The 25,126-nt window shown below is 51.9% G+C and overlaps 1 protein-coding gene across 1 annotated transcript; it reads right to left on the bottom strand.

Annotated features, from left to right (window-relative positions):
* Positions 1 to 5,536: 5,536 nt before the first annotated feature.
* Positions 5,537 to 22,458, bottom strand: LOC116952251 (protein Wnt-7b-like). Its single transcript, XM_076074122.1, has 5 exons — positions 22,415 to 22,458; positions 20,449 to 20,678; positions 14,305 to 14,852; positions 8,002 to 8,231; positions 5,537 to 7,145 (listed from the first exon to the last, which is right to left on the bottom strand). The coding sequence occupies exons 1-5, from the start codon at positions 22,456 to 22,458 to the stop codon at positions 6,692 to 6,694; spliced, it is 1,506 nt and encodes a 501-aa protein (XP_075930237.1). The 3' UTR covers positions 5,537 to 6,691.
* Positions 22,459 to 25,126: the final 2,668 nt, after the last annotated feature.

Genomic DNA, 25,126 nt, shown 5'->3' with positions numbered 1-25,126 from the left:
TTCACACACTCACCAAAAAAAAAGACGAGAACAAAGATCCCCCGTATAGCCTGAACAGACTGTCGGGGCAAGTGCTTTTAGTGAGCACCTATGAAGGTCGGTACGGCACACGAGGGGGTGGGTGGCCAACACCAGACCAGGCCGCCTTTGTTTCCCCTAGTGGCGATGCTTACTGCACACACCAGGGACTCATTTGAGGCTGAGTCTACCTAGGGGAGGCCCAGGACCGGTTGAAGATAATCGCCACCGGCGTTGGCCGTGAGCGAGAATCGAACTCGGGTCGCTGGGTTTGTAGCGCAGTGCGCTAACCGCTGCACTACCGCTCCCCACGCACTTACCCACACACTCACCCACACACTCACCCACACACTCACCCACACACTCACCCACCCGCTCACCCACACACTCACCCACCCGCTCACCCACGCGCTCACCCATGCACTCACCCACACACTCACCCACGCGCTCACCCACACGCTCACCCACGCGCTCACCCACCCGCTCACCTACTCACTCACCCACGCACTCACCCACACACTCACCCACCCGCTCACCCACACGCTCACCCACACGCTCACCCACACACTCACCCACGCGCTCACCCACACGCTCACCCACCCGCTCACCCACGCGCTCACCACACTGCAGGTCACTCCACTTCCCCCTCTGCTTTTTCCCTCGCACCGCTGTTATGAAGATCTTACTCAACTCACGAAAGGGTGTGAACTCTTGTCTATTACACCTCTGACAGTGCTGGTTGTTGCTGGCCGCTTGACGTTTCGAGCCTTTGGACTTGGCCATTATAAAGCGAGAGAGAGAGAGAAGGAGAGCGATCAAGAGAGAAACAGAGACAACTTTACCCACGCTACGCCACTCCATCACAAAGGGTCGCGTGGGGAAGATGAGTGGGATGGTGCTTCTGACATGGCCATTTACTATTTAAACTATTTTTTTTATTTTCGCAGGTAAGGCCCACTGAGCTATGTAGCTCTTTGTCAGAAGCGACCTGGCCACAGATGATAGCTCAACGAAGTGGCTTATCACGTGGAAATGTATAGCAGCCAAATATTCGAAACGCGTGATGTTGATTCTAAAGGTGGAGAGAAACATCACGGAGAACGTGCCAAACTCCAAATATGCAACAGGCGTCATGGTCGGGTCTCAACCCACGGACCTCCTGCCTGCCAGGCGAGGTAGTTAACATCTCTCCACTGCAGCGTCACACCCACCCACCTCCCCTGAGACAGAGACACCCAGCCCCGAGGACTCGAGCCCATGAATGACCTCAGGAAGATGCTGGCTGGCTGAGTGAGCGAGAGAGATCGAGAGCCAGCGACAGAGATAGAGCGCGCGCGAGCGAGCGAGCGAGGGAGAGAAAGCGAGGGGAGAGAGCGAGCGAGGAGAGAGATTGAGAGAGAGAGAGACACCTAACCCCGCCCTCCCTTACAACCCCACGCCACTCCTCCTCGTCTCCTCCGGCACTCGGTGATGCCGCGTGATGTTTCTGACAACAAAGCGGCGCATTGTTGCCGTCCTCAAGAGACGTGACGGTGGCGAACGAGGGCAGCGCGTTGATGGATCTGGGGCGGGTGGGGGTGAGGTTGCCGGTGTCTGTGTGTGTGGGGACGGGGGAGCGGTCCTGGCCCTCCCCTAGGTGGACTCAGCCTCGAATGAGTAGCTGGTGCGGTGTGTAAACATCGCCGCTTCGTGTACCGTGCCGGCCTTCATCGGAGCTCGCGGACAGCACTTGCCCCAACAGTCTTTTAAGGCTATACGGGGCATCTTTTCCTCTGTCTTTGGAGCGGTAGTGTAGTGGTTAGCGTGCTGTGCTACGAACCTGGCGACCCAACTTCGATTTCCGCTCACGGCCAACACCAGTGACGATTATCTGAACCGGTCATGGGCCTCCTCCCCAAGATCGACTCAACCTCAAATGAGTAGCTGGTGGTGTGATGTGTAAACATCGCCACTCTGAAGAGAAAGGCGGCCGGGCGTGGTGCTGGCCACCCACCCCCTAGTGTGCCGTGCGGGCCTTCATCGCTGGCGCCACGTTGCCGAAATGTTAACTACCTCGCGTGGTATACAGGAGGTCGTGGGTTCGATCCCGACCCTGACGCCTGCTGCTGTATATTTGGAGTTTGCGTGTCTCTCTCTCATCATCACCACGGTGACTAGGAGATGTTAACTACCTCGCCTGGTATACAGGAGGTCGTGGGTTCGATCCCCACCCTGACGCCTGCTGCTGTATATTTGGAGTTTTAATGTCTCTCTCTCCGTGGCTGCGTGGATTCTACTCCGAGTTTTCCCGTCCGAATTTAGAATCAACGTGCGTTTAACGTTTGACATTTCCACATGATAAGCCACTTCCTTGAGCTATCATCTGAAAAAAAAGCTACATAGCTCAGTGGGCTTTATCTGGTCAATTAAAAAAATGTCTTTTTTTTTACTTTATAGTTGCTCGATAACAGCACTTGCCCCAACAGTCTGTTACGGCTATACGGGTGATCTTTGTCATTGGGGTGTCGGTGGGGGGGATTGAACACCACGGGGCGTGAGACGCCAGGCGCCGTGTGTTGTGCCGTGTGCCCCCAGCCCTTTGAGGTTGGTAACGGGAGCCGCTCGGAGCTCTCAGCCGTAGAGACACCGCGCAGTGCGGGAAAAAAAGCGGAAAGAAGGCAGGGGGGGTGGGGGGGGGTGTCGTGAAAAAATCCGCTGGAAAGTTTCGGATAGAAATCTGTTACAGACAATGTGTGTAGTGTATTAGCCACGGTGGCTAGGAGATGTTAGCTACCTCGCCTGGTGTGCAGGAGGTCGTGGGTTCCATCCCGAGCCTGACGCCTGCTGCTGCTGTATATTTGGAGTTTGTGTGTCTCTCTCTCATCATCATCACGGTGGCTAGGAGATGTTAGCTACCTCGCCTGGTATACAGGAGGTCGTGGGTTCCATCCCGAGCCTGACGCCTGCTGCTGTATATTTGGAGTTTGCCGGTCTCTCTCTCATCATCATCACGGTGGTCAGGAGATGTTAGCTACCTCGCCTGGTGTGCAGGAGGTCGTGGGTTCCATCCCGAGCCTGACGCCTGCTGCTGCTGTATATTTGGAGTTTGCCGGTCTCTCTCCACGTGGTAGCGTGGCATTTTTTTCCGTGTCCTCCGGTTTTTCCCTCCACTTTGAGAACACGTGCGCTCAGAGTGTTCGACTGCGATAAATGGCCACGTGAACAGCCACTTGATTAGGCGATCATTTGTGCCTAGTTTGCTGCTAAAAAAGAGCTTTACCTGGTGAAATAAAAAAAGTTTTTACATTGCATATGCAGGGTGGCCCAAAAGTCAGGATAATAAGGGTGATGATATATTTATTTTAACATATCGCATGAGGATACAGTATTTAATTTATTTTAACACGTCTTCAAATCGACTTGCACGAACGTTCGTGCGCGGTGCATGAAGTTACTTTTGAAGTTACTTCTGAACTTTTTTTGTTCTTGTTGTTGTCAAGACTACACGGTTAAATATTTAGAACATTAATCGATTATGTATTTAGAACATGAATAGATTATGTATTTAGAACATTCATCGAATATGTATTTAGAACATTCATCGAATATGTATTTAGAGCATTAATCGATTATGTATTTAGAACATTAATGAATTATGTATTTAGAACATTCATCGATTATGTTTTGATGTCTAAATTCATTTCAGTGGCTCTCGCTCGAGTTTGAGAAACCACGGATTTGAGGTGACCTACACTGGAAGCGATACTAATCACGATAACAGATACATAACTTTAACTTAAAGCATAGACAATGAAAATGTTGTCATGCCACTGTTAAAGCAAATTCAATAACCCCATGCGTTCTGACTTTTGGGCCACCCTGTATTAAATAATGGTGGTGATGACGTCGTCCCCGATGATGAAAAGATATTTTATTTGAAGACTCTGTGTCTGTGTTCCTGCTCAATCGAGCGTGCAACCGCCCGTTTAAGCGCACGGGCCAGTGATGAGAATTTCACGTTCGTATGGCGAGTCCCTGCCCACAACATGGTGGTTGTTGGCCTCCAACAGCGACGTTTCATCTCCGACCGGAACTGTCCGGAACTTTGCTCCGGGAAGGATTTTAGTCGCCACATCCCCCAGCTCCCTTGTCTGTTGCTCACGACGCCGTGGTGCAGTGCGCGTGTGTGTGACTGTGTGTACGGCGTGCATCGTTGCGGCCTTTTATAGGTCGCTCGCTAACAGCACTTGCCCCCAACACTCTGTTCAGGCTATACGGGGGATCTTTGTCTTGTATGACGGGTAAGCGGTAGGGTAGCGTGTAGCGCGCTGCGCTACGAATCCGGCGACCCGGGTTCGATTCCCGCTCACGGCCAACACCGGTGGCGATTATCTGAACCGGTCGTGGGGCCTCCCCTAGGTCGACTAAGCCTCAAATGAGTACCTGGTACGGTGTGCAAAAACATCGTCACTGGGGAGACAAAAATGCGGCCGGGCGTGGTGAATCGGTGAGCGACGGATCATTAATCGATCACCCTGATTGGGTGAGTGGGCAAGTGAGTGGGTGATTGAGCGAGCCAGTGCAGTGAATCGGTGAGCGCTGGCTCACCAATCAATTACCTCGACTGCTGCATCGTCCTGAACCCTATCGAGTGCAGCAGCGAGGTAGCAGCTGGGAGCTCCTCACTAATAGCAGCAGTGAAAGTTGCGTTCATGCGTCGGTATGTGTCACTACTGGCGAACCGTGTTACGCATGCTGTTGATCTGGGAATTGCCGCTCACTCTGGAGTAGTTGTGCCGAACATGGAGCGTGCCACTAAGAGGTGGGGCCCTTACCATCCGCCCCAACATAAACAAAGCCACTGCCTGTGTAGGTGGTGTCATCAATCACTGCACCCCCTCAACTTTTCATGAGTAATGGGCCAGTTGTGGAGAGAGTGGAGGAATTCCCATACCCTGGGCAGTGTGCTTATGACCAGCTCCGGTTTGGCAGCGGTGGTTTCACTTTGAATCACTTGACTGGCCATTATCTTTTCATCGGCACATGAAGCTCCGGGTCTTCTCAGCCACGGTTATGCCCTCTTCACTACGCTTGCGAAACGTGGACCCAATATTTACACACCACCTCACAGACACATCAAAGGCACTTGCACAGGCTTGAAACATTCAGGCTGGTCTGCCCATGATCCATCCCAAGGTTAACCAGACTGGATTGTGTGAGCTCACATATTCTCGAGAGATTTGTATACGGTAACATCACTGAGCTCCTCCGGCAGGAAAGGCTACGTTTGGCTCGGTCATTTGGCCCGCATGCCCAGCCACCGCTTGCCCAAGCAGCTTCTGTTTGGCCGGATAGAAGGAGCTAAACCGATGCGGCATGGGCAAGAGAAGAGACGGGCTGATGTGTGAGTGGGTGAGTGAGCGGTACGGGCTAGAGAAGAGGTGGGCTAATGTGGGACAGGAGGATGTGGAGCTGAGTTGTCCTGCCGATGACTGGTACCAGCGGTGTCAAATAACCAAGAATAACGAACGATACTGTGAATATCCATTATTTATTATCCAGAGTACAGAATAATATTGCACTCCAATCACATTTTATATTATATCTATTAGCATTAATGACACTTTATGGAGCATCTTTCTTTTCATTGACAAAGCTTCATGTGGGCCAGCACAGGACACGCAGGCCCATGAGTGCAGCTACAAGAGCTGTTTGTTGGCTTGTGTCTTCGGTTATTGTATTTAGCTATTGTCTTTAGTTATTGTATTAAACTATTGTCTTTAGCTATTGTCCATGAGTGTAGCTACAAGAGCTGTATGTTGGCTTGTGTCTTTAGTTATTGTCTTTAGCTATTGTCTTTAGCTATTGTCCATGAGTGTAGCTACAAGAGCTGTATGTTGGCTTGTGTCTTTAGTTATTGTCTTTAGCTATTGTCTTTAGCTATTGTCCATGAGTGTAGCTACAAGAGCTGTCTGCTGGCTTGCGTCTTTAGCTATTGTCTTTAGCTATTGTCTTTAGCTATTGTATTTATCTATTGTCCATGAGTGCAGCGACAAGAGCTGTTTGAGGGCTTGTGTCTTTAGCTATTGTCTTTAGCTATTGGCTTTAGCTATTGCATTTAGCTATTGTCCATGAGTGCAGCGACAAGAGCTGTCTGTTGGCTTGCGTCTTTAGCTATTGCCTCACCACTGATATCCAATCCCAAATGTGCTGCACGTGCATTAACTCCATTCTCACATTATCTTGCAACCGTACTTATCATCATCATCAGCAGCAATACCACAAACCTTCATCACCAACACAATTATCATTATCATCATCACTAACTTGACCATCTCCACTATGATCTTCTCGTCATGAGCACCACCACTATGATCACATAAGAGCATCCCAATAGTCATCACTTTCATCATCATCATCATCACCACTATTACAACGACCAAAATATTGTATCATCACTACGAGTGTCATCATAACCATCAATTGCCGATCATCGTTTTAATCTCAACCAACACCACTGCCATCATCATTACCAATGTCACCAGTCACTGTGATCTCCATCATCCTCATCATCACTGTCATAAATTACCCATTATCATCATCAGCACCATCACCACCACAAACTTCACTACCACCACCATCATCATCGCAGATCACGCTCTCCCCTGCGCTCTCCCCACCGTGTCGGCACCACCTACTTACAGGTGTGGACCTCCGTGCGTCTCCGACGACGCCAACGCTGCTGGTGTCGCGCACAAGCAGAGCAGCTGACGTGGCAGCACCAGTGGAAGGCGCAATTGCACCTTCTCTTCACAGCGCGCCCACCACCACCACCATAGCCATCATCGCCGTCCCTAGTCAAGCCGTCGTCATCATCATCATCATCGTCCACGTCATCAGCATCATCGTCCACGTCATCGTCATCATCGTCCACGTCATCATCATCGTCGTCCACGTGGTGCTGGTGGAGCAGCACCGTGTTGTATCCCCGACCGCAGCACAAAATCTCGCAGCCCCCGGCTCCGGGCCGTCGATGGCACCGGCGCCCCGTCGTGCCCGCCACGCCGGCACGCGCGTCCTCCTCGCAGAAGTCGGGGGACTTCTCCAGGAAGACCAGCTCCTCTTTGGTGGGCTTGCGGGGCTTCCAGCTGGTGGTGGAGGTGGTGGGTGGGTGGGTGGTGGCAATAGTGATGGTGTTGGTGGGAGTGGAGATAATGGTCGTGGTGGTGGCGATGTTGATGTTGGTGGTGGTGGTGAAGAGAGTGATGTTGGTGGTGGTGGTGGTAAAGATAGTGGTGGTGGTGGTGGTGATGATGGCGGTGATAGCAGTGGTGGAAATAGTGATGATGGTAATGACGATGGTGGTGGTACTGTATAGTGATGAGGATGTTGGTGTTGGACATTGTGATGATGAAATGGTGGTGGATATAATGAGTTGATGGGTCTCCTCAGTCTGGTAACCAGTGACTTGCATAGAGACTTATAAACTTAAGAGACCCAAAGTTCCACATAAACCTAATTGTGATGAAACCGGGTTCTCCGATGTAGAGAGTTCATGGCAATGTTCTTTACTAATTTTCAGAGGGTGGTCACTTTCGCCGATAAGATATCATCAGTGTAAGGGCCGCCACATATTTTAGACCATTGGGGGTTTGACAGCAGCACGATCATGATGATGTGGGGGGGGGGGGGGGGGTGTCACGTGTTGTGTATTATCGGGGGGCCGCACGTCAGGAGCTGCACTAAGGGCCACCAGGGGGCCGACAGTGGTCCACGGGCCTTGCAATGAAGAAGGCTGCGTTCATGGTATTTAGGCCTGGTCACCACAGCGTGACAGAGAGACTCTGACAGACCGAGATGTGATCAAACCGGGTTCTCGAGTGTTGTGAAATGATGATCTCAGCGCCACTCAATATCTCCCTGCCAGAGGAGCCGCGCCCCATCCTCTAGCAGTTGCGTGAGCTCAGTGCTTGCGGGGCTGCGCCTCCTTCAAGACGATCCCACCTTTTCGCATCTCTAGTGCTGGTGGTGTCAGGCCGCTTGAGGTGGAGGAACACGGGACGCCGGTGCCGGGTGGCCAGGACGGCCTCCACGGCCCGGGCGGTCTTGAACTTGGCCTTGAGTCGCAGGGAGACCTCCCGGAGCGGCGGGAGGAGGGCCCAGCAGGTGCGGGCCGAGCAGGAGCCCGAGATGCCGTGGCAGCGACAGTGCAGGGTGCTCGCCCTGCGCAGAGCCTGTGGGCAGGAGATGAATGAGGATGCGACGAATGAGCTGATGCTCGCGTTGTCTTTGTGCTCTTCGCCTTCTCGCGATGTTCCCTGGCGTGGCACTGGTGGTGAGACAAGGCCACCAAGGAGGCTGTCTCTGGTGCAGGCCAATCCGTTTCAAAGACAATGCGTACGTATATTGTCAGAGCGTGTTTGTTTTGCATGTTTTTGCCACAGGTACGTGTGGTTAATGCAGACTTGATGCCTTGCGAAATGTATCTATTTGGTGTTTGAACATCTGAACGGCTGTTTTATTGCCAGAAAGCGTAAAATGTATTCTTATTTTTTACACTTTGATGGTGGGAACGTTACAATAGCGAAATATACAAAAACATAATGAGAGTGCAAAGTATAGGAAAGGTAAACAAACCACTTAAAATATAAATACTGATCAAACTAAACTATGTTTTATTTTACCAGGTAAAGCCCACTGGGCAATTAGCGGTGCGAAATAAGTTCATGGGTTGAAGCCACGTGACTTCTAAACTAAACTTTTTATATTTATTTTACCAGGTAAATAACCCCATGTGATATGCTAAAATAAATATACTGCCATAACCCTATGTGTCCTGACTTTTGGGCCACCCTGGATATACAATATTTTTTTATTTTACTTTACCAGGTAAGGGCAAACTGAGCTACATATATCTTTTTTTCAGAAGCGATCTGGCTATCACAAGTGATAGCTCAACGAAGTGGCTGATCGTCACGTGGACATTCACAGCAGCCAAATACTCTAAAACGCGTGATGTTGTTGATTCTAAAAGTGGAGGGGAAAAAACCGGAGGACCCGGAGAAACATCCACACGACCACAGGGAGAGAGAGACACGCAAACTCCAAATATACAGCAGCAGGCGTCAGGGTCGGGATCGAACCCACGACCTCCTGTATACCCGGCGAGGTAGTTAACATCTCCTAGCCACCGTGATGATGATGAGAGTGAGACACGCAAACTCCAAATATACAGCAGCAGGCGTCAGGGTCGGGATCGAACCCACGACCTCCTGTATACCAGGCGAGGTAGTTAACATCTCCTAGCCACCGTGATGATGATGAGAGAGAGACACGCAAACTCCAAATATACAGCAGCAGGCGTCAGGGTCGGGATCGAACCCACGACCTCCTGTATACCAGGCGAGGTAGTAAACATCTCCTAGCCACCGTGATGATTATGAGAGAGAGGCACGCAAACTCCAAATATACAGCAGCAGCAGGCGTCAGGATTGGGATCGAACCCACGACCTCCTGCATACCAGGCGAGGTAGTTAACATCTCCTAGCCACCGTGTGACGATGATGAGAGAGAGACACGCAAACTCCAGACATACAGCAGCAGCGCCAGGCGTCAGGGTTGGGATCGAACCCACGACCTCCTGCACACCAACCGAGGTAGTTAACATCTCCTAGCAACGTTAACGCCCCTTCGACACGCACACAGTCGGTTGCAACACGATCGCAGTCATAGTTTCGGTGGATTGTTATAGTTCACATTTTTTTCACTCACATGTCGTTTGTGGTAGATGGACGAATGGGAGGTGGGCACGGAAGGGGAGATTGGGTGTGGCGTGGTGAGGTGGGAGACTGGGCTAGAGAGGTCAGAGCTGGCTGGTGTCCGTGGGGAAGCGTGGTTGGCCCGTCTTTACCATCCACTTGATGTACTTCTGTGACTGGATACAGTCCCATTTGCAAAGGGGCTATCCATTTAGTACGTACGCATGGAGGGGGGGGGGGGTTAATCCAAATGCGTAGCTTGCGTATGGGGGGGGGGATCTACTATGGGCATGCTAATCTGATTGCTGTGCCCCCTTCCCCCCCCCCTAACCACGCTGCAGCGGCATGTGCCGTGGCTCCCAGTCCATCTAATTTGTATTCCTTTGCTCTGTCTCCACCCCTCCTCCCTCCCCCTCTATTTAAGGCTTCGTTCACAGAAGCATTGTTTCGCTGTGTCCCATGTGTGTGTCTCTCTCTCTCTGTGTGTCTCTGTGCTGGCTCTCTCAACTTGGATGTCTATATATGTGTCTGCGATCTGTACTCTATCACTCTTAACCTATAATTTAGCAATCTTTGAAATAGCGCAATCAGCCAGACCATGCGTTAATTGTGTTTTGACCGACCCTCTGTGCTGCATTTGTTTCCAAATTTTACTAAATCTTGTTCAATTTGATGTGCTTCTCCATCTCTCCGTGTTTCCCCTCTCTCTCTTAAATTTAGCTCTTCTATACCTGATGATGATTGCTTGCGTTGCAATCGAAACGTCGTATACGATGATGTAATTTTATTTTATGATTATTTCTTATTTCTACGTGACTTTACCGAAAAAACCAAAGAGTAGAATTGAGTAGTTTGTCGAGATTGTTCCTCCCCACAGAGGACTCGGTCCGCTGTGGCCAGTCCTGCCTGTGGTAGTGCGCCTTGGTGTCTAAATCTTTCGTCGTAATTTTTTGGATTAATCTTGATTTGTATTACTTTATGTATAAATACATGTTAATTTTGATTCACATATTGTTTTTTTCTGACTTTATGTGAACGAAAAGGCAAAAATTCCCCCGTTTTCTCATTGAAGATAGGTACATTTTAATATATCAATGTTCTGATCACAAAAGCAAAGTTTGTGGCGAATAATATCCATTTTCTGTACTTTTGAGGCATAAGCAATTAGGAAATAACACTTACTACCCAGGAACATTTTGTTTTGTTACACAGTGATATCGGCCGCTCTATAGGATTCGGTGTCGGGGGTGGGGGCATCAAGCGTACGTACGCAGGTGGGGGGGGGGGGGGGGGGTAAAAAAGTGCGCGTGCGTACAGGGAGGGGGGGAGGGGTCAAGTTTTGACAGATTTGTGCGTACGTACTCAATGGATGACCCCAAATGTGATTTGTTTGCAAATGTGAACTTTGATCCTTACCCGTGTAGCATCGATAGTTCAATGTGATGTGTAACGTGACATTTTATTGAGGGACTACTGTGTAGTGTTATCTTGGTGTCGTCTGAGACTATTTTGCTGTTTTTGATGTCTTTCCCAAGCTTGATAAATCGTACTAATACAATTATTTAAATAATTACGTATTTACATTCCGTTAATTTTCTCATCGTTTTCTCTAGTTTGCACTTCTATCGGTTTTTTTGGCATTGTTTTTTTGTCATTGTTACTCGCTGACCTAGCCCAGGCTGGAACATCTGCGAAGAAGAGCTTCACAGCTTATCGGATTCCTCCTCCTCCTGCAGTCCAAATGAATATTCTGATTCTGCCCGCCTCTTTTGAACGTCTGGGCCCCCTAGAGCTCATGGGCCGTGCCACGGTTTGCACGGTCTACACATTGGCCCAATCGCTGCACGTTTACTGGGTAGCGTTGGTGTCTGCCGGGACCCTCAATCAACCCATCACATCTGTCCCAGGATCTCCTGTCGGCAGCGAGCCTTCCTCACTTCACGTCGCCTCAAGGTGCACCTAGCCTGGCACAAGCCCTGTGGTGACGCCACTTGCAGTCGTTGAGGCATGGGAGGGGGGGACCCTTTAAAATGTAACCAAGATAGTACAAAAAACCGCTGAATATCGCACTCCCGAAGCTGAAATGTTGGGCATTGTTGAAGCAAAGTGGAGCTGACACGCTGCGTGGAAACGTTTCGTGTCAGTGCCAGTCCCAGTCCTGTACTCCATAGTAGTCACTGCTGCTGCATTAGATTATGCGCTCCACAATTTGTCTTGCGGTTACATTTAAACATTTTGGGTGGTATTTTTTTAACGTTTCTTTGCAATTGTTTTCGTTTGCTATATAATGCAAACATGTAATATATATTTTGTATTACAATGCTAAATAGTAATATAACTACGAAAAGCTGTAAAACGTGACCCACTGTTGCCCGTTAATGAGATTGACAAACCCGAGCCATCAGCCGCACGAAACCGCTCTCGAAGGTGCTCAAACCCAAGCCACGTTGCCTGCAACTACTTTGTCCAACGTCTCAACGTTAACACCCCCCCGCCCATCCACCCACTGGCCGCGCTCCAAATCCGGTTCGTCCATTGCCATGGCGGGGAACGCCGCACAGACAGACAGACAGGGGGCATGGCAGCAGCGGTGGGAGTGCCCGTCAGTACCGTGGGAGGAGAGAGGGAGGGAGGGAGGGGAGGGAGGGAGGGAGGGGAGGGAGGGGAGGGAGGGGAGGGGGAGGGAGGGGAGGGAGGAGAGGGGAGGGAGGGGAGGGAGGGGAGGGAGGGGAGGAGAGGGGAGGAGAGGGAGGAGAGGGAGGGGAGGGAGGGGAGGGGAGGGAGGGCAGTGACGACAGGGCAGCAGTCGCTCCGGGTGGCTGCCCGGATCCTGGCCGAAGCCAAGGGGGCCTTCTCAGCGGCAGCGGGGAGAACGCCCCCCATCGGCGTTGGGGATGACGAGGCCCCTCTCGATCCCCCTCCACCGGAGCTCTCAGTCGTGCCACTGCATCGCCAATGCCGACAAATGAAGGCGGATCACAACCTGTGCCGGCTAGAAGACCTACCGGAGGTGGCCTTTGCAAATGTAAAGAGGAAGGTGCTCTACTCCTACATGGTCCGGTTCCACCAACAGGACACCCTGAGGAGCCACAAGGACCATGCCTGGAGGAGAGCCCTGCCCTGCGTCTCTCCGGAGAGGCCTCGCTGGAGGCAACTCTACTCCAGCCCGACGTACAACCGCATCGGCGACCTCAGCTGGAGCATCGCCCACGGCACCGTCACCACCGACGTCTCCCTGGCGCGCTTCACCGACACGTCCCCGGAGTGCCGGTTCTGCGGTAAAGTGGAGACGGTGGCGCACCAATACGTGGAGTGCAAGAGCCTGGACTCGCTGTTCAAAGTCCTGAGAAACATCCTTCTAAGGTTCAGCCTCCACTTCTTCCCGACGGTCCTCATCTTTGGATACCCGAAGGGCGACGGACCCCAACATCTTCAGGGGCTGGTCAACGTGCCCTTCGGCTACGCCAAGCTCGCCATATACAGGGCGAGGAAGGTGGCCCTGGAGGGGCAACGTCCAGCCAGCAGCCTGGGCATCTTCCGCGCTCTGGTCGGAGCCAGGGTGTGGCTGGAGTTCCGCCATGCGCGGCTGACCCACGCCGTGCCGGCTTTCAAGGAGCAGTGGGCACTAGAGGAGGCCGCGTGCTCGGTGGCAGATGACGGAGAGCTCTGCATGCAGATCTAAGCTACCCGTCGGAGGCCGTTTGACTGTGGGAAGGGCTGCGTGCAGGTGCAGCACTTGTCGTAGTTATAAAGAAAAAAGAGAGAGCAAGAGAGAGCAAAATGGAGTAGGAAGAGAGGGGGTAGAGAGAGAGGAGAGGCAGAGAGGGGGGTAGAGAGAGAGGGGGGGGGGGGCAGAGAGAGGGATAGAGAGAGGGAAGGGGAAAGGAGAAAAAAAAAGAAAAAACTATTTTTTGGGTCTTCTTTGGTTCTTTCGGTAAAGTCACGTAGAATGAGAATAAAATAATAAATTGATAAAATAAAATAACACAATAATATTCTCACGACGTTTCGGCCACAACACAAGCGGCCTTCATCAGGTGAAGGGGGCGAGACTGTCTGGTGAAGGCTGTCCTACCAGACAGTCTCGCCCCCTTCACCTGATGAAGGCCGCTTGTGTTGTGGCCGAAACGTCGTGAGAATATTATTGTGTTATTTTATTTTATCAATTTATTATTTTATTCTCATTCTACGTGACTTTACCGAAAGAACCAAAGAAGATGAATCATTGCAGTCACGAAAGCTTTACATCGAAATTTTTTGGGTCTTTCATTTAAAAGGGGGGGGGGGGTTATATAAAGCAAAGCATTAAAAAAAACGAAATGATGAACGGAGCAAAGAGCCGACTACACCGAGCATCTTCTTGTTTCTTCTGATCGTAAAAAAATAAAAAAGAGAGAGGGAGGGGAGGGAGAGAGGGAAGGGAGGGGAGGGAGAGAGGGAGGGGAGGCAGAGAGGGAAGGGAGGAGAGGGAGAGGAGGGAGAGAGGGAAGGGAGGGCTGGGAGGGGAGGGGAGGGAGAGAGGGAAGGGAGGGGAGGGAGGGGCTCGCACCTCGCGCCCTGCCCCGTGGTTGTGCAGGTTCATGAGCGCGCGGGCCTCGTGCGCCGCCTCGCCCGCGTCCACGAACTCTCGCGAGAACTCCACGCCGTGCTCCAAGTCCGCAGAGCAGCCGCCCCACCGCCACGCCGCTTCGTCCTTCCAGAGCCCGCCCCCCATGCCGTTAGCTCTGCCCGCCGCCGCCCCGTTGACCCTCCCCACCACGGCCGTACCCCCCTTAGACCTCCCCGCCGTTCCGCTGACCCCGCCCTTCATGCCGTAGGCACCGCCCATCCGCTCGTGGGTTCCGCCCCACGCTCTGTGAGCCCCGCCCACCGCCGTGTCGCTCCGGTAAGCTCCGCCTACTGTCCCGTAATCCCCGCCCACGATCATGTTAGCACCGCCCACGGCCCCGTTGGCCCCGCCGTGCGGCGAGGCCAGCCCCTCCTTGGTGGCATCGCAGCCGCAGCCGCCGAGGGCTCCGCGGCTGCAGGCCGCCGTCACGGCGTGGGCGACAGCGGCGGCCGTGAGGGCATGGAGGAAGGCAGCCTCACGGCTCCCTATGGGAGGGGGAGGGAGGAAACATCATCGTCGTTGTCATCGTCGAATCGAGGAAAACGGTCGCGCCTTTCCCGTTCATCAAGACCTCGACGCAGTGCCAGATTAAGCTGGTGCGGGGCCTGTAGTACATTATGTTATAAAGGGGCCCTAAATAAAAAAAAACACATAAATATTAAAACACACATTTTTTACTTGCATTGTAAAGTAATTGTATTTTTTCATTTGCTATACAGCCAGATAATACGACAAATCGCTAACCTTAAACACCCAGTCCATAAAAGTTGAAGGCGTAATAGTACTATAGTAATAGAGCAAGTGCAGAATCACTGAACCGGAATTGACAGCTTGAAAGCGTTTAGCACGGGGTCCTTGAAAGTGCGAGACCCGTAGCATGTGCTACTTGCGCTACTTGGAAAATCCGTCACTGTCTCGACGACGTCCCTCGACATCGCTTGAAGTCACGCCATGCAAGCCCCTTTTGGACCCAACCGCTTAACCTTCAACAATGCGAGTTCAAGCCCGATGAAGGGTTGAGAGCTGAACGGAGTTCAAAAGAACTCACATACACCTTTGGGAAAGACCCAACGCAGAAGATCCCTGGGTTTGAGCATTCACGAAGCTCATGGTCCACGCTAAACCGCATCCACGCAAACCGTAGCAGATGCGATTACCCGATGCATGAATGGAAAATTAAAAACTCCCCAGTGGACATCCAGAATCGACCGTACAACGTATAACGACGCAATGCCCGATCCACAAATACGAAGGAGACATCGCATCGATACAATCCGCTACTCCTGACGAAAGCAGTTCATAATCGTCCTCATCAATTGAACATCGTCGTAATGTTCATGTTATAGCAATAAATCATGGGCATCTATGTGCTGGCAAGATAATTATGGAAGTCGTGGGGCAGAGTCCCATCGAGATCCCATGGCAGCCAAAAGAGCATGGATATCCATCCGGAAGGTTTATAAAAGTGACCCTAAGTAAGACGGAGCAACGCGACGACACACCACTGCAGAGCGGCACCAACTCCTGGGACACGGCAGGGCACCGGACGACAACTCAAGACGCGGCGGCTTAAACGACGAGGAAACCAGGAGATTAACTATTTTGCGGCGTAGTACAACATGGCTGAGCTAATTTCAACAAATTAGAGCCTCATTTAGAATGGCAAAGCCGCCGGTACACTGTATTGACATTCGTACTGACTGAGAAGACCACACACTTTGGACCAGTAACAAATCTGGCGGCAGGCACGCAACAGGGCACTCATAAAGCCAGGGAAGGATGCATCAGAGACAAAGAGCTTTGGGCCGACATTACTACTACGCCACAAACTGTACGAGCGCCTAATTCCAAACCGTCTATCGCCATTTGATGAGCAGCATCTGATCTTGGAGCAAGCTGAATGCTCTCTCCGTCCACAAAATCCTGCACTACTCAAGTGCTGAACGTCACTAAACTCACCGAAGTCAGCTTTGACTAGGGTCTAGCAACAGGCGCTGTTGTTTTGCCGACCTGACAGCGGCGTATGACACAGTGAACTTCCGGAAGCTCCTCACTTAATATCTACAGCTTAACGCACGACCGCCACCATGGTACGACCGACACAGTCTCTAGCAGAGCCAACGGTTCTACGTCGAACTTTGCAGGAAGTGGAGCCGCTGGCGACCACAGCACAACAACCTCCCACACCCAATGGGGGACCGTACTTGTGCCAACAGTCTCCAACGTGAGAATAGGGTTTCCCCTTTTTTCTGGCAACAAAACAGGTGTTAAGATATTAAAATACCAAACTGAAGCCTTTTACAAGTGTAGTGTAGTAGAACGACACTGCTGTGTTGGCTTGGTATGGGGGCCTGTAAGCGGGTGTCACGGAGGTCGTGTCAGGCCGTGACACTCTGCGTTAACCCAACAGGACACGTGACTAGATAAAGGGGGGCCAGGGGCCTCAGGGGGGTCACGTGGTTGGGGACTCGGGCCGTCCCGAAGGATCGGGAAGGGGGGCGTGGCCTGGGGCGGAGCTGGCCACGCTGGAGTGGTTATAAGCGGGGTGTGGACGCTGTTCTGTGCTGTTCTGCTGCGTCAACTCTGGGATGAAGCCACCATCTACGATCCTCGGTCTCCGGTCCAGAAATGTATCCCCGTGTGTTAGCTCAGTTAGGAACGGCGGTTACCACCACCCTATGTCGTTATCCTGTTAATGTTAAGAGCTACCCGTTGTGTTTAGATAATAGTGTTGCCTCCAAACAGGGGCGGAGCCAGGATTTTCAGCCCGGGGTGACATTCAACAAATTTTAATTTCAAGAATGATTAGAGAGTCAGGCTGTTGAACTAGACGCCATCGGTTGGCGACACACTCTGACAATGCAGTTGCATGGAGTCCACCAGACCGAGTGTCGTATACTTATACGCAGAATGTTTCATATTTTCGATTTTTTTTCGGGGGTGACAATTGTCTACCCTGTCACCCCCCTGGCTCCGCCCCTGCCTCCAAAGTTCCAGTGTGCACCTGAATTTAACCCACTACACAAGGAATCATGTCTGCATTTACCACAATACTTGTGGTCAGAATGCAAACAAAATACATCCTCTGATAGAGACAGCTTTCTTTCGAGCCTAGTCTAGTCTCAAACGGTTTTAGACCAGAAGACGCGTTTTCTGGTTGAACACTGTTTGAGAGACTAGGCTCAAATGAAATCTGTCTCTGGTGTGGACCAATGAGTTTCAAAGACAATGCATATGCTATCAAAGTGTGTTTTTTGTTTGCATTCTGACCACAAGTATTGTGGTTAATGCGGACATGATTCCTTGCAAAAGGTTTCAGTTTGGGGTTTTAACATCCTAACACAGCTGTTTTGTTGCCAGAAAAAAGGGGAAAACCTATTCTCGTATTTTGATACTGGCAAAGGAGGTCCCATGAAGTCTCCAACGCCTAGCCAGTCCATCCTGACAGCGAGGAGGATTAGCTACGCCGACGACCTGTGTATACATCGCTATCCAACCTATGGACTTCACCAAGATTGAAACTACGCTAACATCAGCACCTGACTCGGTTATCAGTCTACTACACTGAGAAGCAATAACGTACGGACCCAGCTAAGACGCAGGTGAGTCTCTTCTGTCTCCGGGGCAAACCTGGAGGCCAACAGACCACTCGGCATTGTCGTGAACGGGGTACCCGCTCGCTTACTGCTGGAATCACGTCGACCTCGGAGTGAGGTCAGACTGCGCGTTCTCCTGCAAGGATAGGCACGGTTGGCTGCGTACGGTGCGAAAGGAGTTCAACTTACATACAAGGTGTACCTGCAAAAGAAGAAAAGGCGAAGCAAGTGCCCAGAACACCGAGCAATGCTACGACGCACTAACTTTGCTAATCTACAGCCGGATATGCGTATCCGGTACACGAAATATCGGCTCACATAAATAATCCATAACGTGTGCTGAATGGCAGCTACGGATGCATTATCGGATGCCGAAAACCAAGACCTATAAACAGCTAGTCCATGTTCTTATTCTTGGTTCTTTCGGTAAAGTCACGTAGAAGGGAAACAATAAAAGAATAAAAATATAAAAAATAAAATTCTCACGACGTTTCGACTGTAACACAAGCAATCATCATCAGGTGTGAAAATCACAACCCTTCTACGTGATTTTACCGAAAGAACCAAGAATATGAATCCCTGCAGTCACGAAAGCTTTAAATCAAAACTAGTCCATGGTTAGGGGCCATCCATAAATGACGTCACGCGATTTTGGACGATTTTTAACCCCCCCCCCTCGTCACACGGCGTCACAAAAAGTCATACCCCCCTTCAAATATGACGTCACAAAGCTCTGCCCCCCCCCCAAAATAAAACATGGTTCAAATCGCTTTAAACTATTGTCATTGTAGTGCGTATTTGATGTGGCGCTGCACTCTGATGTTGTAGGAGAAAACATTTATTAAAAAGCCTATTTAATTAAGTAGAACGTGTTGTCTATATTTATTTAAAGTTGCGCATTTTGATGTGACGTCACAATTCTCCATCCCCCCCCCCTCGTCACACATCGTCACAAATGTCTGACCCCCCCCCCCCCTCCCTAGGTACGTGACTTCATTTATGGACGGCCCCTTACGGGAATCGCCCCACTGGACACCAGGAGAGTGGCCTCAAGCCAAATGGAATGACAAGGGGAGGACACTCGACACCCGCCACACGGTCACGCCGTGGAGATCGACAGAGACAGGGAGATACACAGACACGGAGATACGATCACGACGGATGGAGGACACTCGCCCCCCCCCCCTCGCTCCCCCCGCTCCCCCCCCCCCAAGATCGCTAAACCATAGCTGTAAGCAACCTAAAGTCATGGAAAGGCTTCCTAGCCGCAACGGCACTGCTTACAAATTGCCGGCGGCTATACGCCTGGAATTGTGTCGAACACGGCTGGACGCCATAACTAATGACGTCACAACGCACTTCGATGTCGACGGACGCCTCGCCGCTGTAAGCGCACGTTGCATCACACGGGACAGGCAGACCTCGCTTAGCGCTCAAGATGCGTTCCTGGAGGAGTGAGCGCTAATCGAAACGACGTTAAAAGGGGCCATATCATTGCACATATAGGGAATGCGTTCCCGACAGCGTTATTTCCTTCGTATGCGCAATATACGAGTGCTTCATATGGGCATCGCTAAATGTTGCTCCCAATCCGGGTCATTCTAAGAGCTCCAGGACCTCCGTGGTCTTAGAGATGCCCTCAACCTACATTTCACTTTAAGATGTTTTTTTTCTTGTTGGTGTTTTTGTGTTTGTTGTGGTTGCACCCGATTCAAGAGCCGAATGGCTCACAGGGCTAATACCAAAATAAACTGGAGCTGAACTGAACTTCTGTGGTGAGGTTTATTTTAGGTGGAGCCTGAGACTCTGCCTTGGTCTCGCGATTTATCACCTGGCGAAACAAATCGATTGTTTTAACAACATTTGATCGTGACTACAAAATGTAATAATTCGAATCGCTGGGGGTGAGGTCTGGTTGGCCGTGAGTGTAAGTCGCTCTCATTGGCTGAGCGAATGATGGGGACCTGAGTTGCTGCGTGTTTTCACTCGTAAGTGCTAGAAAAAATTGGTAAAAATGTTATCCGGGACAAAGAGCGTTATAACGAATCAGCGTTCTACGAGGTCACGCTAAGCTAGGTCTGCGTGTGTATATCAATCATCAGCCGTATCCATAGCAGACGCACTAACAATTAGCGATCATCATTATCACGGCGGTAGCATCACCACCAACATCAGGACCATAGCCTCCAAACCACCACCTCCATCACGACTACCACCACCACGTGTCCTAACACCAGCACCGTCATCATAAACACACCACCACGTGTCCCATCACGACCAGTTTCATATCCCCTGAGCCACGTAGTGGACACTGGTGGTGGAGCCGTCCATCCCAACAATTCAACCACCACCACCACGTGTCCCATCACCGCCCACCATCAACCACGTGTCCCACGACCACATGCTCCAAATATCCCATCACCACCACCTCCAACCACCACATGTCCCATCACCACCGCGCGTGCCCCACGTGTCCCACGTATCCCACCGACAGGCAGCCTCCTGCCCATCATCCCCACGGCCCCGCCGATGCCCGTGCAGTTCCAGCGCTGCTCGCGGAAGAGTCGCGAGCACTCCGCGGCGGCCGCCTCCACCCCGAGCCCCGCGGCCACCACGGCGCGTGGCCGGCGCGCACACGCGGTCCTCTGGCGCGCGGAGAGCCCCGCCAGGCGCACGCAGATGGCGCTCGCGCCCAGGGCAGCGGTGCCGGGCACGGCCCTGCAGGGCAGCGTGGGCGAGGAATGGGGAGCGGGGGGGGCGGGGGCAGGGTGGGGATGTGAGAGGGGAAACGGAGGGAGTAAAACAATATTAGAAATCGGGCACGGCCCTAAAGGGCAGCGCGGCGTGGTAGGTGCGCGGGGGGTGGGGGGTGGGGGGTGATAATGATGTGGTGGTGGCCAGAGAGGGGAGGAGAGTGGAAACGAGAAGGGGAGAAGGATACAAGACAAGGGTTGAGCGATAAGATAGTAGGGGTTGGGGGTGGGGGAGAAGAAAATATACCGGGTAGACCCATGAAGGGCAGCAGTGGAGTGGTGTGAAAAGGAAGATTTGGGGGGGGAGGAATGGAGAGCAAGGGAAAAGGCGCAGGATCACTGAAGCAGTGGCTCGCGCAGTGACGGGCGCGATAACAGACGACGACAGGAGGATGATAGCATGAGGTGGAGGAGGCTGTACGACTCATTTTACTCGCGAGGTCTGACCCAAAAATCAATTATGAATCGAAGTTGATTACCCAGGAAAGTCCAAGGGAGTCTTCATAACGAGTGTACTGCTTTCGTTGTTTACACGAGGGAGGAAACCAGAGCGCCCAGAGAAACCCCACGCGTGCGAGGGGGCAACGCTCAATCCCCCTACCGATGGAAACAGGTGGAGATGAGTCGACACTTTTCTGTAGGGCCTTCTCCTGGCGAGCCACGAGTATAACGGGCACCTCCTTGATGCCCACGGGGAATGAGTTGCAACAGAAGGAGATTAGTTCACACTTGCCGTAGAGCCCTGCGGCAAACCAGGGTATATGGCTCCTCGATTCCCACCCATGGGAAGGGAGTTTCGCAAAAGATCTCTGCGGTGATCCACCAACCCTTGCTGCTGCCTCCACGGTGCTGGATTGTCACAGCCAGCCAGCCACGCGCAGCAGCTTAGCCACGATTAGAAAAAAACAGATAACAAGCCAAAAACGGACCTGGGTAGTGCGTTACGAAGCGTGAGGGGTGTGCACGGGTGGGATGTTAACTACATCGCCTGGTATGCAGGAGGTCGTGGGTTCGATCCCGACGCCTGTGGTATATTTTGAGTTTGCGGTGTCTCTCTCTCCCCGTGGTGGCGTGGATTTTTCTCTGGGTCCTCCGGGTCTCCCCCTCCACATTTAGAGTCGACGACACGCGTTTATAGAGTGTTTGGCTTGCTGTACATTTCAACGTGATGAGCAACTTCGTCGGGCTATCATTTGTGGCCAGATCGCTTCTGAAAACGAGCCGTACAGCTCAGTGGGCTTTACCTGGGTAAATTAGAAAATAAATTGTGCAACAAAAATGTTATGTCCTCAGATTTGAGCCGTGAACCTTTATTGTTGAGACACGTACACGATTTTACGACGGAATTGCAACCAAAATTTGCGTTTAATGCAGAGAACACGCCCGGATAGGACAGTCAGCGAGCGCGGAGACTGAACGATGGAATGAGCGAACCTTGCTTGCAGGCTACATCTGATGGATTGATACCAACGCAGGGACCGTGCGAGATCGACTGCATCGCTGGGAGGCCTTCAATCCAGCAGTGGATGAATAATGGTGCATGCATTGCGTTGTACGTACATGTGAAAGGATATACACGTGTGTGTGTGTGTGCATGCGTTCCACTCACCCCTGCCGCTCGTATATGCACGTCACCACCAGCAAGAGACGGAGCCAATTTCTAGGAACCTCCCAACCCATCCTAACATGTCCTCCACTCACCCTACACGGCACTCCGAAGCACCGAATACGACTGCGGATATCATGGGGCGATCACTCAATGCCCCACGCTGTACTCGCTCCGGGATGACCCGTTCACACACACACACAGGTCTCCAACCCTGCCTAACGAGCCCTTCTGTGTGTGTGTGTGCGCGTGTGTGCAGACAGGTGTGTGTGTGAGAGAGAGAGAGTGGGTGTGTTTTTACTTTGTGTGTGTGTGTGAGAGGGTGTGTTAATACTCGTTCGTGTGTGTGTACGCGCGAGTTCGAGGATCGGTAGTGTAGCGTGTGCAGTGCCGGCCTTTATAGGTGCTCGCTAACAGCACTTGCTCCTGCAGTCTGTAAAGGCTACACGGAGGATCTTTGTCTTTGTACGCGCGAGTATCTAAGACACACGGGGAGCGGTAGTGTAGCAGTTAGCGCGCTGCGCTACGAACCCGGCGACCCGAGTTCGATTCCTGCTCACGGTCAACAACAGTGACGATTCTCTGAACCGGTCCTGGGCCTCCCCTAGGTCAACTCAGCCTCAAATTAGTTCCTGGTGCGGTGTGTAAACATCGCCGCTAGGGAGACAAAGGCGGCCGGGCGTGGTGCTGGCCACCCACCCACTCGTGTGCCGACCTTCATAAGTTCTCACAGCACTTGCCCCAACAGTCTGTTAAGGCTACACGGGGGATCTTTGTCTTTTGTATCTGAGCGAACGTGGGGAGCGGTGACGCAGTGGTTAGCGCAGCCGCGCTATGAACCAGGTGAGTGAAGTTCGATTCCCGCTCACGGCCAACATCAGTGACAGCGAATATCTGAACCGGTGCTCTTGGGCCCTCCCACAAGGTCCACTCGGCCTTAAATAATTACCTGGTGCGGTGTGTATAAAACATCAGCACTGGGGAGACAAAGGCGGCCGGGCGTGCTATTAAATTATTGGTCACCCACCCCTTCGTGTGGCCTGTTAGCCTCCGAAAGGTGTTCGTTCGCTCGTCTCACTTTTCCCAAACACCATGTGTAGGCTATACGGGGGACATTTGTCTTTTGTTGTGTGAGTGCATTGATACGGGTTCGTGTTTGGACGTGTATGAAATGTAGCTGGAAGGTTCGTCGTGCGCCTTACATGCCTACCCACACACACAAAGACACAGTACCCCCTGCCCGTATAGCCTTCAATGGACTGCCGGGGCAAGTGCTGCAAGCAAGCACCGACGAAGGCCGGGAACGGCACGTAGAGGAGTCAGCGTGTGGCCGTAGCCATTAACCGGACGCCTTCGTCTCCGGCTACTCATTTTTTTTAAGGCCGAGTTGACCTAGGGGAGGCCAAGGACCTGTTCAAATATTTGCCACCGTATTTGGTTGTGAGCGGGAATTGAACTCTGCAAGGCTGGGTTAGGGGCCGTCCGTAAATGACGTCACGCGATTTTGGACGATTTTTGACCCCCCCCCCCTCTCGTTACACGGCGTCACAAAAAGTGAGACCCCCCCCTCAAATATGACGTCACAAAGCTCTGCCCCCCCCCCTCCTCCCAAAAAATATAAAACATGCTTCAAATCGCTTTCAACTATTGTCATTGTAGTGCGCATTTAATGTGGCGCTGCACTCTGATGTTGTAGGAGAAAACATTTATTAAAAAGTCTATTTAATTAAGTAGAACGTGTTGTCTACATTTATTTAAAGTCGCGCATTTTGATGTGACGTCACATTTCTCAACCCCCCCCCCCTCGTCACACATCGTCACAAATGTCTGACCCCCCCCCCCCCCAGGTGCGTGACGTCATTTATGGACGGCCCCTTAGTAGCGCAGTGCGCTAACCGCTACGCTACAGCTCCCCAAAGGCACGCACGCTAAAGGATCCCACTGTTGGTCATATGCCAGACCGCTGATGAAGCTGTTAGAACTTATAACCGTGATACTTTAAAAAAACGCAAATAACTACACTGTACACGCGATCACATAGCCATAGAGAGTAAGCCTTTTAACAGACTGTTGGGGCAAGCGCTGTTCGCGAGCATCTATGAAGGCCGGCACAGCACACTAGGGGGTGGATGGCCAACACCACGCCCGGCCGCCTTTGTCTCCCCGGTGCTGATGTTTACACAGCGCTACAGGTGCTCATTCAAGGACGAGTTGATCAAAGGGAGACCCAGAACCGGTTCAGATATCATTCGCTCCTGATGACGGGAAGCGAACTCAGATCTGCGGGTTCGTTGCGCGGTGCGGTGACCTCTGCCCACACACAAACACAAGCGTACAGACACACGGCGACACACGCAGACACACACATAGACAGACACACACACACAGACACACAGACAGACACACAGACACACACACAGACACACAGACACACACACAGACACATACACAAGCGCAGACACACGGCGACACACGCAGACACACACACACAGAGACACAGACACAAGCGCATAGACACACACAAACACACACAGACACACACACACAAACACACACAAGCGCACAGACACAGTCACAGACACAAGCGCACAGACACACACAAACACAACAACAACCGCCAATCGCCACTAAGTGGCGGTGACGTCACCACGACGACACTTGTGCCAGGCCATGTGCACCTTGAGGCCACGTGAAGTGTCGAACGCCCGCTGGCAGGAGGTCACGGGGCAGACCCAGGTGCCACGGGTCGACTGACTGAGATGACTGGCTGGTGAACCACCTGTGCCCCCTACTGTGCTAACCTGCTG

Source organism: Petromyzon marinus, chromosome 46 (assembly GCF_048934315.1).
Source record: "Petromyzon marinus isolate PM22_M1 ecotype Great Lakes invasive population chromosome 46, UKy_Petmar_22M1.pri1.0, whole genome shotgun sequence".
Classification (NCBI taxonomy): Eukaryota; Metazoa; Chordata; class Hyperoartia; order Petromyzontiformes; family Petromyzontidae; genus Petromyzon; species Petromyzon marinus.
The sequence above is the reverse complement of the archived record's forward strand: the minus strand, read 5'-3'. Positions and strand labels throughout refer to the sequence as shown.

What these genes read in the sequence shown, in the direction of transcription:
- LOC116952251 (XM_076074122.1), bottom strand. Translation starts at nt 22,458, where the DNA reads ATGATATCCGCAGTCGTATTCGGTGCTTCGGAGTGCCGTGTAGG. An exon ending in GGGCAGGAGGCTGCCTGTCG is followed by an intron (nt 14,853 to 20,448) that starts GTGGGATACGTG and finishes CTCCCCCTCCCA; the next exon opens with TAGGGAGCCGTGAGGCTGCC. An exon ending in AGCACTAGAGATGCGAAAAG is followed by an intron (nt 7,146 to 8,001) that starts GTGGGATCGTCT and finishes CTCCACCACCAG; the next exon opens with CTGGAAGCCCCGCAAGCCCA.